Genomic DNA, 13384 nt, shown 5'->3' with positions numbered 1-13384 from the left:
GGACTCTGCAGCAGATGGTCTATTGCTGTTTTATGTAAATGGCTCTGGGTCCCTGCCAGCTTTATCTAGGTGGTGCTATCAGAGTCAAACAATGATACAAACCCCAGGTTCTGCTCTGAATACAACAGGAATTGTGTAGAAGTTCAGGGCACCATTTCCTGCATTCACATTTTAGTCCCAATGGAATTGTGACATAAAGATCAGAGATCTTCACCGATATTAAATATGTAGCATATTAAATGACAAAGAATATGATGTGAGGACTGGTGCACACATCGAACATTTGGTTTTCCTTGTCAGCTCCCACTTGGTACCATTTGTTGAATGTAAACCTTCTTAATAGGAATGCCGGTTGTAATAGCTCACATTGAGAATTGCCACTCTGGCAATGTGGGGTCCTGGGTTCAAATCCCACCAGGGCAGGTGGTGGACTTTGAATTCAATAACCAAAAAAAGTCTGGAATTATATGTCAAATGATGGCCATGAATCCATTGTCAGTTGTTGTAAAGCCCCAACTGGTTCACAGTTTCCTTAACCAAAAGACATTAGCTGTTCTTACCTGGTCTGGCCTACATGTAACTCCACACAGCAATGTGGTAAACTCTTTATTAGATTCGATTAGCTTAGATTACTTACAGTGTGGAAACAGGCCCTTCGGCCCAACAAGTCCACACCGACCCGCCGACAGTTTCCTTAACCAAAAGACATTAGCTGTTCTTACCTGGTCTGGCCTACATGTGACTCCACACAGCAATGTGGTAAACTCTTAACTGCCCTCTGGGCAATTAGGGGTGGGCAATAAATGTTGGCCTAGCCTGTGGCACCCTCATCCCCATGAATGAATAAAAGAAAATGCAGCAGGCAATAATGAACTGTATTGTGAGAGGTTTCGAGCCGAGAAATCAGGATGTCTTGCTACAATTATACAAAGCACTGGCGAGGCCACATCTGGTATAGGAACAAAGAACAGTACAGCACAGAAAAAGGCCCTTCAGCCTACTGAGACTACACCAGTAAATAACCCCTTTCTAAAATTAAAATCCTTTTGTCTCTACATGGTCCATATCTCTCTATTCCCTGCCGCCTCATGTATTTGTCACGATCAGTAGCATGGTGGCTCAGTGCTTAGCACTGCAGCCTCACATCGCCAGGGACCCAAGTTCAATTCCAATCTCTGGCAACTGTCTATGTGGAGTTTGCACATTCTCCCCGTGTCTGAGTGGGTTTCCTCTGGGTGTTCTGGTTTCTCCCCACAATTCAAAGGTGGGCAGGTTAAGTGAATTGGCCATGCTAAATTGCCTAGAGTATTCAGGAATGTGTAGGTTTGGGGTAAATGTAGAGGAATGGGTTTGGTTGGGATACTCTTCGGAGGGTCGGTATGAACTTGTAGGGCCAAAGGGCCTGTTTCCATGCTGTAGGGATTCTATAACTTCCATGCCTCTTACATGTTGCTATTGGGTCTGTTTCTACCATCTCCTGGTTTATAAAATCATGAGGGACATGGATAAGGTGAATTGTCCGGGTCTTTTCTCCAGCCTGAGGTCCCAAAACTGAGGGGGCTTGGGTTTGGGGTGAGAGGGGAGGGATTTTTGGGGCACATAAGGGGTAATGTTTTCATACAGAGGCTGTTGTGTATATGGAACAAGCTGCCAGAGGAAGTGGTGGAGGTGGTTGTAAATTCAAAAGACATTTAGACAGGTACATGTTTGAAAAGGATTAGGGGGATACAGGCCAAACATAGGTAAATGGGATGAATTCAGTTTAGGAAAATTGGGTGGCATGGACGAGTTGGGCTGAAGGGCCAAAGGGCCTGTTTCCATGTTAATACCTCTATGACTCCTCCAGGGAAGCAACAGACGCAGGAAAACAACTAAGGCAATAAAAATAATGGTTTCATTTCCTTCAACATTAGTTGTTGGAGATGGGTGTGGTGGGGGTGGGGCGGAGGGGAGGAGGGGGAAGCTGCTTGGATGATTCCTAATTTGTCAAAAATGGGAATTGGTTGCAGTGCTGCAATAAGGTAAGTTGGGAAACCAGTCAATCACTGGCGAAAGTATGGCATTTGGCAAGTTGAGGGTGAAGTTGGAAGTCTCAGGGATTAGAACTCCTGAAACACCAGAGCTGAGATTTCCAACCTGACTTCCATAGTGGTCCCATGTTCCACACTGCACACCTTTAATTCCATTTGGAATGATACATATCCCCAGTGTAACAAATAACACCATCATGTGAACAATTGCTGGATAAGGAAGAAATCGCTTGATGTAAAAGATGATATGCCTCCCTGGAGAGATGAAACCTACAATTTCAGCACTATCTGCTTGACTTGTTTGTGCAGAACAAAAGCAGCAAAACAGATGTAAAACCACAGGAGAAGAGTCTGAAGAGGCGTGTGTTTCAATTCTGTACACTAATGCTTATTTCCGCCATAAACCTTATTTATCGAACCTGTAGAGATGGCAAAATCCATATGCCCTGTACTGACACAATTTATTTGTTATGCTTTAAGCTTGGATTTTGAAAGACAAGGTCTACTCCCAGTAGCCATGGTTCACATTGTCAAGCTTCCAAGGGAATGGAGTCAATTTTGGTTCAATTTTGAAATGAACTTACTATTTTCCTTGGTCACATTGTTTCTCAAATTGATGGTCGGGTGCAGAATTTGTCCTTGGCTGTTAAAGTGCAGATGAATGTCACTCAATGGACCTAATTCATCTGGAGATTCAAAGAAGCAGAGATTGCTCTCCTTTAAAGCAGAGAAACACACAGTGATGGGAGATTTAATGCCATGTTCAAAACAGGGAGAGATTTTGATGAAGGTAAATAGGGAGAATCTATTTCCACTGGCAAGAGGGTCACAAACTGGAGGATGTGAATTTAAGACAATTAGCAAGAGATAATTTTTTAAGAAACACAACAAGGTATGATAATTAGACGGCATGAAAATGTGACAAAATTGAATTGGACAGTGACGTTCAGAGCATTTTGAGTAAATGTGGAAAAGAGAAAAAAATGCACTGACTGGATAGGTTTTCCCAAGAGCCCAAACAGGTAGGATGAGCTGAATTGTTTAATTCTGCACTCAATTATTCCAGAATCTAAAAATTTTGCTTCTTAAATCTGTCCATTTGCAGATTATTTCTTGTTTCTGTATTTTATGCGCATGTATTTTGAGTTAGATTAGATTACTTACAGCATGGAAACAGGCCCTTTGGCCCAACAAGTCCACACCGACCCACCGAAGCGCAACCCACCCATTCCCTTTCAATTACTCCTTTACCTTACACTACGGGCAATTTAGCATGGCCAATTCACCTAACCTGCACATCTTTGGACTGTGGGAGGAAACCGGAGGAAACCCACGCAGACACGGGGAGAACGTGCAAACTCCACACAGTCAGTCACCTGAGTCGGGAATTGAACCCGGGTCTCTGGCGCTGTGAGGCAGCAGTGCTAACCACTGTGCCACCATGCTGCCCTTTCTTTCTGGCTTTCCGATATCGAATGATCCAGAACAGAAAGAGACCATTTGACCCATTGTGCTTATACTAGCTCATTTTTAATAGCAATACCAGTACTCCCAATCTCCTTTTCTACAGTTTCCCTTCAAGTATTTATCTAATTCACTTTTAAGTACTACCGCTGAATCTCATAGGGGGGCTGGGGAGTGGGGGTTTGGGAGGGAATGTGGTGAGGGAGCCGAGTAAAACAAGGTGCATTCACAGCCCACTGACTCCCCATGGCAGTCAGCCCATCTGCCATAACAAAATAATCAATTAACCATCAAGTGAGCTTGTTGAATGCTCAGATGACATCAATCTCCCCCTACCATTGTCATAATACCATTTTTGTGGGCAGGAATGGGCAGCCCTTTAGTTTTTAATGTTTTGGCAGGGCACGTTCCCAACGTCTGCAGCCATCGGGATTGTTGAAGCTGCCAGTCCATCAGATCGGCTAACAGTTCCAGAGGATGGGATCTCCCCTCCTGTGAGAAATGGAATGCAGTCCCACTTTCAATCTGCTAGTGCATTCCACAGTACATCGTTGCTTATTCTTTGCTGGTCAGCCCCTGATAAGACTTTTCGTGAGGTGTGAGTTTTGTTTTATTCGTTCATGAGATAAGGGCATTGGCTGGCTAGGCCAGCATTTATTACCCAGAGGACAGTTACATGTCACCTGCTATGGGTCTGGAGTCAAATGGAACCAGACTAGGTGAGGACAGCAGATTTCCTTCCCTAAAGGACATTATTGAACCAGATGAGTTTTCTCGATAATGGACATGTGCTCATTCTTAATTCCAGAATCTGCCCTGGTGGGATTGGACCCTGGGTCCTCAGAACATTATCTAAGTTTCTGGGTTAATAGTATACCACTAGGCCATCACCACCTCAATGGTAATTCAGCCAACTCAACCACCATTTTTAATTTTCTTTTTTAATGGTTTATTTTTCTCTTTTATATCCAGACCTGCTCTTAAATAGAACATAGAACATAGAAGAATACAGCGCAGTACAGGCCCTTCGGCCCTCGATGTTGCGCCGATCCAAGCCCACCTAACCTACACTAGCCCACCATCCTCCATATGCCTATCCAATGCCCGCTTAAATGCCCATAATGAGGGAGAGTCCACCACTGCTACTGGCAGGGCAGTCCATGAACTCACGACTCGCTGAGTAAAGAACATACCCGTACCATCTGTCCTATACCTACCCCCCCCCCCTTAATTTAAAGCTCACATCCTTCCTATAATATGGCGACCAAAACTGCACACAATACTCCAGATGCGGCCGCACCAGAACTGAGTAGCTATTTTCCTCTCCGTTAGCATATCACCTATGTTTCTTTTCCTTATCATCACTAAATCACCTGGGTTTTCCCACTGTTTAATTTACTCACAAAGCCTGCTAACGGCAATGCAAACCCATGAAAGGTGAGGCCCGTTAGTTTTCAGTCGAAAAGCCTTTCTTCATCCTGAAGTAGCTCATCTGAAGATCCATCTCGTATAAGGTCTCCTATTCACTGACTGGTTTTGCCCGCTAAGTGTTTTGATTTAGTTCCTGTATAAGGTATAAGTATTAGCGAATCCGCACCTGGAGTATTGTGCACAGTTTTAGTCCCCTTATTTGAGAAAAGATGTAGTGGCATCGGAGGCAGTTCAGAGGAAGTTCACTAGATTGATCCCAGATACGAGGGGTTTGCCATATGAAGAGAGATTAAACAGTTTAGGCCGTTACTCTCTGGAATTTAGAAGAATGAGGGGAGATCAAATTGAGGTATTCATAGAGTCATAGAGATGTACATCATGGAAACAGACCCTTCGGTCCAACTCGTCCATGCCAACCAGATATCCCAACCTAATCCAGTCCCATTTACCAGCACTTGGCCTATATCCCTCCAAACCCTTCCTATTCATATAGCCATCCAGATGCCTTTTAAATGTTGTAATTGTACCAGCCTCCACCACTTTGGCAGCACATTCCATACATGCACCACCCTCTGTGTGAAAAGGTTGCCCCTTAGGTCCCTTTACATCTTTCCCCTCTCACGCTAAACTTATGCCCTGTAGTTCTGGACTCCCCCACCTCAGGGAAAGTACCTTGTCTATTTATCCTATCCATGCCCCTCATGATTTTATTGTCTTCTGTAAGTATTCAAGATGATAAAAGATGTGGCTAAAATAGACATGGAGCGGATGTATCCTCTTATGGGGCATTCTAGGACTAGAGGTCACAGTCTTAGGATAAGGGAGAGCAAATTGAAATACTTTTCCCAAGGGGTTGTGAATCTGTGGAAATCGCTAGCCCAAAGTGCGGTGGATGCTGCGACAGTGAGTAAATTTAAGGAGGGGTTAGACAGATTTTTAATTGGTAATGGGTTGAAGAGATATGGGGAGAAGGCAGGAAAAGGGGGATGAAGAGTATATCAGCCATGGTCAAACAGTGAAGCAGATGTGATGGGCCGAATGGCCAAATTCTGCCCCTATGTTGTCTGAACTTATAAATGCATTTCGGGGACATATAGTCACACATAAAGCACTGAATTGATGTTTTTTACATTTTTCAGGTCTGTATCGGGCGGGGAGAGGAAACGAATGGCTTTGTCAAGGTTTGCAGTGGGAAAAAGCGAGGAATTGTACCAGTGGATGTTCTCCAGGAAATCTGACTTTTTTTAAAGTTTCAAGCCTAAGGACGGCCATGATCACCTCTTTTAAACAGAAAATACACAGACGGTTATGTACTGAACATTTATCAACTGTAGGTCCATGTGTCTTTGCTACCACACCACATTAGAATGACTGAGGTTGATAGGGCCCAGAAATAATGAGGCTCTGTACATTCATCTCTCACGCCACCTCTTGTCGTCACATTGACAAACTTGTAGAGCAGAGCTGAATACGTTCCTTGGCGTATGTTAAAGCAGCGATCTGAAGACATTTTGCACCAGCTTTCACTGGGTTGTCCATTCTGCCCTTCTTGTATTTTTAAAAAGCACAAATATACTCCCCAATTCCACTCGCCATGTGCCACCATTTATTGTTAATACACTTAAGAGCTAAAGAAATTGGAAACATTTCTTCTTACTCAAGGTAATACTCATCTATTTGATTTTAATGAGGCAATATTTTTGGAACATTGTTATACAAACGAGAAGTTATTTTGACCTTGCCTAATGATGGGCAACTAGTCCAAAAAAAAACGAAAGAACTGCAGATGCTGTAAATCACAAACAAAATCAGAAATTGCTGGAAAAGCTCAGCAGGTCTAGCAGCATCTATGGAGATAAATCAAAATTAACATTTCGGGTTGAGTGACCCTTCCTCAGAATCATTCTGCCATTCATACGGAGCTTTTGCAGAAATTTCTGTTTTATGTTCTGATAAGGAATTAGTGATCTGGTTTCCAATATTATCTATTTTACACTCTCACACAGACAGGAACATCACAAATCAAATTGTGGGCAGCATGGTCATTAATCAATGTTAACTGGAGCCTCGGGATAGCTGTGGATGCCCGCGTGTCATCTGCTTTTCCAACAAACATACTCTATCCCAAAAGTAAAACAAGGTGAAGCAGTAGATATGTGAAAAATGGCCTTATTTATCGATTTGTTCACCCCCATTCAATGGCCTGACCTTGTGCAGTGAAAGGTATTGAAGAATGTTGGGTGTTAACTCTGGAAAATCTCAGTAACCACCTTCTGCTGAGTGTGCTGTCATTGTCCGATTGCACCACGTGGTCAGCGCAGTTGCCCACTTGCTGCTGTGTGACCTCCTGGAGCCTCCCAATGGTCTCTGTGGCGTCAGCTAGGGAAGCAAGTGGGTAATCAGGCAGCCATTCATCAGACGCTTTGGGATCAGTGGGTGGTCATCTTCCTTTTCCTCTGATTCATTGTGTCCACTTACCTGACCCGTGCTTCAAACACACTGGAAGTTTTGTTCACCTCCCACTGAGTGGGCAGCGTCTTTGACAATCACAAAACAACGTGGCTTCTCAGTCTTTCCAATCACAAGAAGTGGTGGCTTCTCAGTGCCATCGGTGTTGGCAGAGACCGGAGCAAGTGACACGTTCCTTCTCCACACCCTGGCACTATTACACATTTCACCTTTAAACAGTAAAGAGTGATCTGATAACAGATGGTTCATGAGTGTTTAGAGGTCTCTTAGTGCTCATTCAGAACATGGGCAAAATCATTTTGCAGCAGTCACTGTAGGTTTACCCACGATTCCATGCAGTACTATGGCCTAACTCTGCTTTGATTGGTTGGCACGGTAATGTGCCATGTCAGTCTGGGTTTGGCTACTCCAGAGTTATCAATCCAGATCTTTGTTTTATTGTGGACAACCGGTGGAAGTTTTCTGAATCCGGTTTGTGGTGATTCCGCAGCCCTCCCCGGTGAGCTTATTGACACTGGCTAAATCTAAATGCTGTTGGTCCACTTGGCCCTAAGGCCAGTTGTGATGAGTGATTGGAACAGGCACCTCCTGTGTTCCAGGTAAGTGTTCGGCTAGAGACTTTGGGGGTGGCAGTTCACATGTTAGCTGTGGTTCAGTTGGTCACAAGTTCACCCCTATGTCCCTCTTCTCATTTCGTTGAATGTAACCTTTGCAGTGGGATGAGGAGGAGCCTGGCCAAGTGTCACAACCAGGACTCAGACAAACCAATCAAGATTGACATTCCATTATTGTTGAGTGTTACACATTGGGGTGTCATTTTTTGAATGGGATGCTAAACCAAGAACCTATTTTCCGTCTGAAATTGCAGCAGGAACCGGTGATGGTCCAGTTTACTGATTAAAATCAGACCAGCCCCCAAGCTTCTATATCCTGTCTCATATGATGCAAAATACCCCTTGGCACTACTTAAACAGTCTCTGGAGTTATCCCTGCTGAATAATTATCTGGATGTTGCAACATTGTTGTTTGTAGGAGGCTGCTGTATGCAAATTAGCAGCTGGATCATCTAGCTTTTAACACTTCAGGAGTAGCAAAGTGTTTTGAGATATCTGGCGGTTGTGAAAGGCACTAGTTAAGTGCAAAGTTTTCTATCTTTCAGGGTTTTCTTCCATAGGAAGTGTGGGAGGGAGTGAAGTTGGGAGTGTCTGTACCTTAGCTAGAGGCCTGTACAGCCTTCAGTTTGTTTATACATTGTGTAGTGTTCCATGGTGACCTCAGCACTGTTAAGGCTCCTGTTGAAATTGCATCAGAGTCCTGTTGACATGAGTTTAACATATTGTTATCAGGCTCCTAGCTTTCTTTTAACGTGGTGCATCATTCACCTGCGAGTTAAGATCAGAAATAGTTTGAATATGAACAGACGTGTAAACTGCACATTGATAACTGTCCATCTGCCTGCTTTCCCCTAGACATGTATGGTTAACATCAAACACAGTGCTGGGGACTGTCTCCAGATTCAATTCAGGTGGTCGTCGGAAGATTACTGCCCAAGTTGTAGAAGGGTTCCAACATGAAATCCATTGTAAAACTGAGCCACATTCCTATTCAAAAGCATTCATTGTCTTTCATGAATCAGTATCAAACTGGTAGGTGAACAGTAACAGAAATGGTATTGGATAGCTGTGGCTAGAGTGGTCTGTTTGGATCACACACTGTCCTTTCGTGATGTTGCTAGAAAATACACTCCGTATGTTCATTACTATCTCACTATGTTTATTATTTTACCGTTCTAATAGGACATTGGGACATTGGGATAATATCAGATAGGACATTGGGATAATATCAGATAGGACATTGGGATAATATCACGCTCTAAGTGTTCCATGTTTAGATTCACAGTTACACCACTGTAAAAGCTTTTTCCAATAAAGTTATAGCCTCTTCGTGAAAGATTGGCAAAATAGGAACAATTACCAGCAAATCTGTCAGCGGTTTGATAGACCAGTGCTTCTCTTATCTTTCTATAATGCTCTATAACTGATTGCAAACTGAAGTTGGGGAGTGTGGGGTGTTGAAGGGATAAGAATTAAAATGACTGATACAGAGACACAGAAAAATATCTTAGCAATGTGCGGGTAACCTCATGGTAACCTGAGCTGGTGTGGGAATTGAACACACACTATCGGTGACACTACATCACAAACCAGCCATCCAGCCACCGACCCCAAACCAGTCCATGTGGCTCATTTCATTAAGCCATTTCCGCCAGCAAAATCATTGTGAGCATGAGCACACACACTCGTCATGGGGCTTATAGGATGATCCCAGCTGGCAATGCTCCATCAGATTTCACCACTTGTTCTTCCCACAACTCCACTGAGGGCCGTGATTGTCTTTCAGGAACCACCGGGATAAGGGGCAATGCACATACACACACACACACACCTTTCCACCACGGTCATGGAAGAAGTGCCATTTTGGAAGGTAGCATCATCCAAACAGATGTGATGTAGCTGAAGGAACTGAGAGAATGGGATGGGAGTCCTTGCAGGACGTAGTGTAGCTGTAGTGAAGGTCGCTATGGAATTTAGTAGTGCATGACAATGGAAAGTTTATCCCCCAAAATAGAGACAGTGAGGTCAAGGAAAGGAAGGGAACTGACAAAAATAGATGGTGTGAAAGTTATAGAGGGGTGGAAATTGGAGGCAAAATGAACCAAATTTTCGAGGTCCAGGCAGGAACATGAAGCAGCATGGAAACAGTCATCAAGAACAGAGTTGTGGGAAGGGGCCAGTGTTAGACTGAAACAAGGATTATTCCACACATCCCATAAAGAGGCAGGCACAATGGAGATCCACAAGGGTGCCCGTAGCCACTCCTTTGACTTAGCAGAAGTGAGATGAATTAAAAGAGAAATTATTCAGTCGTGAGCCCATTCCTTCCCTTTTTTTGCTTGTTACATCCTCTGTCACCCTCTCTCCTCTACCCCACCCCGGTGGGACTGTCTGCTCTTCCCATTCCTGACAGTTAGACACACCATTTTCCTGATGAAGGGCTTTTGCCTGAAATATTGATTCTCCTGTTCCTCAGATGCTGCCTGACCTGCTGTGCTTTTCCAGCACTACACTCTTGACTCTGATCTCCAGCATCTGCAGTCCTCACTTTCGCCTGCATCATTGTTCTGCCATTCTCACATTCCGACCACTTAGTCTGAACTGCCAACATCCTTTCTCCCCCAACACTCCAAATCCACCCTCCCACCCCACTATTGCATAAATGCTGCCCTCTCCACACTTCACTTCAGCTCTGATGAAGAGTCATCTAGACTCGAAACGTTAACTTGCTCTCTCTCCACGGAAGCTGTCTGACCCGCTGTGATCTTCAGCATTTGTTGTTTTCAATACAGATTCCAGCATCTGCAGTAACTTGTTCCTACAAATTAAAAGTTTGCCTGGTTTGAATCTAATGAGTTAACTAGAGTGTTGTTATCAAGTCCACCATCGTTCAAACATAGCACTGTCTCCTCACATTATATGGTTCTCTTTCAAATGTTGGTATTCTTGTGTTTCAGTCTGGATCTGTGCTGGTATATTCAACCCTGAATCCCAGCTTTGAAATAACAGCATTGCTGCTGACATGGTCATAAGCTGCGCATTCTCTCTTGAAAAGCTTAACCATTTAATCTAATACAAAAAAAAACTTCATCCAAGTTAATTTAGATTCTCAAAATGACACCTTCCCTGTAGAATCTTACAAGGCCATGAATCCTCTTTATTTTTAATCCAGGCACTCAGGTGAAAATTGATGCTTTTGAGTGCTAGCAACATTACAGTGTATGGATGTTTCAAGCCTGGGACTTAGCTTGAATGATTCACAGACATGTGTGACAATAAAGGGTATTCTGTTGTATTCTACCCTCAGTCCTCACAATGGAAATATTCAAAGGAAAGCTTGCTGGCAGTATGGAAGAGAAGAATTTGTTGCAATCTCATTAAGCATCATCACAACAGCACTGCTCACAATAACTTCCAGACGTCAGGCACTTAACCTTAATAAGAGAGTTATCAACTGAGGAAGCAAATGACCTGCTCATTGATATGTAGAAAATTTCATTATGCATTAGATAGCAGTTTCAACAATTTAAAATCCAAAGATTGAAAATATCATTGGTTTTCTCAAATTAGCATTTTGTTTTTATGATTAGTACTTTCAAACTCCCCTGCATCTATTATAGCTGGGAGTTTATAGTTAGCAGTTAATGCCAAGCCCCAAGATCAGTTTTCATCCAACTTGCTTCTCCCAAAGAATCTTAGACAGTTCATCTTCTACTTTACATGTTATATTAAATAAAAACTTATATCAGTTGATGTGCAGTTGTTGTAGAAATAAACAGCTACCATAAAACAGTTTCAACTATGAAATTAGAAAGTTGTTAATGTTCTGTTGTGTTAATATACTGACATTAAATCAGTGTTTTAATTGTTTGGAAGTTACAGGTGAACAAACATTTTTCACTCCAACAACAAAAATTGGTCCCCATCCTAAAGCTAAGTTTAAAGATTGGACCATAGGGTCTAACCCACAACCGTTAGTTTTAAACTAAACTGATATGACTGAACACAGTTATCATTATGAAATGTGAATACTTCATTTCAGCATTCTTTATTCAGGATATAGGAATATGGGCAATAGGTAACCATTGGCTTACTGTCTAGGAAATGGATGGTGGTCAGGTTGCATTAATTATAACTTTGCGACCTGGGAGCTTCCAAAAGTAAATCAATAGGCTTCAAACTTCAATCATACTTTGAAGAGAGGCTTGAAAGTTTGCTTCGATCTTGGTAATGAAACACAGTAAATAGGAATGGTAGTAGGCCATTCAGCCCTTTCTGTCTGCTCTACCATTTAACATGTTCATGACTGATCATCCAACTCAATACCCTATTCCCACTTTCTTCCCATACCCTTTGATCCCATACCCTTTAGCCCTAAGAACTATATCCAACCTCTCCTTGAAAACATTCAATGTCTTTACCTCAGTCGCTTCGTGTAGCAGAGAATTTCACAGGGTCATTCACTCCCTGAGTGGAGAAATTTCTCCTCATCTCAGTTCTAAAATCCCTCATGTGTTAAATGAGAATCTGCAGTCTGCTGTTGTGATAAGGGAATCAAAATAAATTGCTATAATTGTGGCCTGAATGTTTGTGGTTAATTTAGGGTCCATTGCAAAAAACCAGAAGATCATAAAAAATGTGTTGGGAGTTGTGTAGGAATTTGGGTTAATTTAACAGCTTGCATTGATATCGTGATTTTAACGGACAGCACTATCCTCAAAGTCCTACCTGGAGAGAAAGGGAAAAATTCTGGGTGCCAAGGTAACTGTTAGCAATCATGACCAAAAGCTTAGAAGTGGATTATCTTGAAGGAAGGGGGAATTTGGAAACCGTAAGAACTGTGGATGCTGTAAATCAGAGACAAAAACAGAAATTACTGGAAAAGCTCAGCGGGTCTGGGAGCATCGTGGAGAGAAATCAGAGTTTCAGATTCAGTGACCCTTCCTCAGAAATCAGAGTCCGAAATATTAACTTTCATTTCTAAACTACAGATACTGCCAGACCAGCTGAACCTTTCAGCAATTTCGGAATTTGAAAAGAGTTGGGATTTAAGGAGGGAAATCCAGAGTTTGTAGATTGTGTCTGTTCACCATCAGCAATTAAAGACTGTGGAAACAGTTATAAATGTAATTGAACCTTGATCTATGAGCAGGACTGGCCATTCAGCCCTTCAAGCCTGCTTTGTCATTTAGTAAGATTATGGCTGATTTCACCTCAGCAACAATCCCACTTTCCTGCCTGTTTTTTATACCCATTTAATCTGTTACAAATTAAAATCTTATCTATCTCCTGCTTAGATTTACTCTGGTTCCTTGGACCCAATGTACCCTGAGGTAAAGAATTTCACAACCCTTTGAAAGCAGTAACTCCTCCTCA

At 42.7% G+C, this 13384-nt stretch overlaps 1 protein-coding gene across 1 annotated transcript in view; it reads left to right on the top strand.

The window, feature by feature from the left end:
• The window catches only part of LOC122539796 (SH3 and cysteine-rich domain-containing protein 2-like), a 128069-nt gene extending 121311 nt beyond the window's left edge, over positions 1-6758 (top strand). Inside the window, exon 11 of the mRNA XM_043674858.1 lies at positions 6065-6758. Coding sequence (XP_043530793.1) covers positions 6065-6163 — 99 coding nt within the window. The 3' untranslated portion in view covers positions 6164-6758. The remainder of the gene's footprint in view (positions 1-6064) is intronic.
• Positions 6759-13384: the final 6626 nt, after the last annotated feature.

Source organism: Chiloscyllium plagiosum, chromosome 33 (assembly GCF_004010195.1).
Source record: "Chiloscyllium plagiosum isolate BGI_BamShark_2017 chromosome 33, ASM401019v2, whole genome shotgun sequence".
NCBI lineage: Eukaryota > Metazoa > Chordata > Chondrichthyes > Orectolobiformes > Hemiscylliidae > Chiloscyllium > Chiloscyllium plagiosum.
Note: the sequence above shows the minus strand (reverse complement) of the source record. Positions and strands in the feature narration are given on the sequence as shown.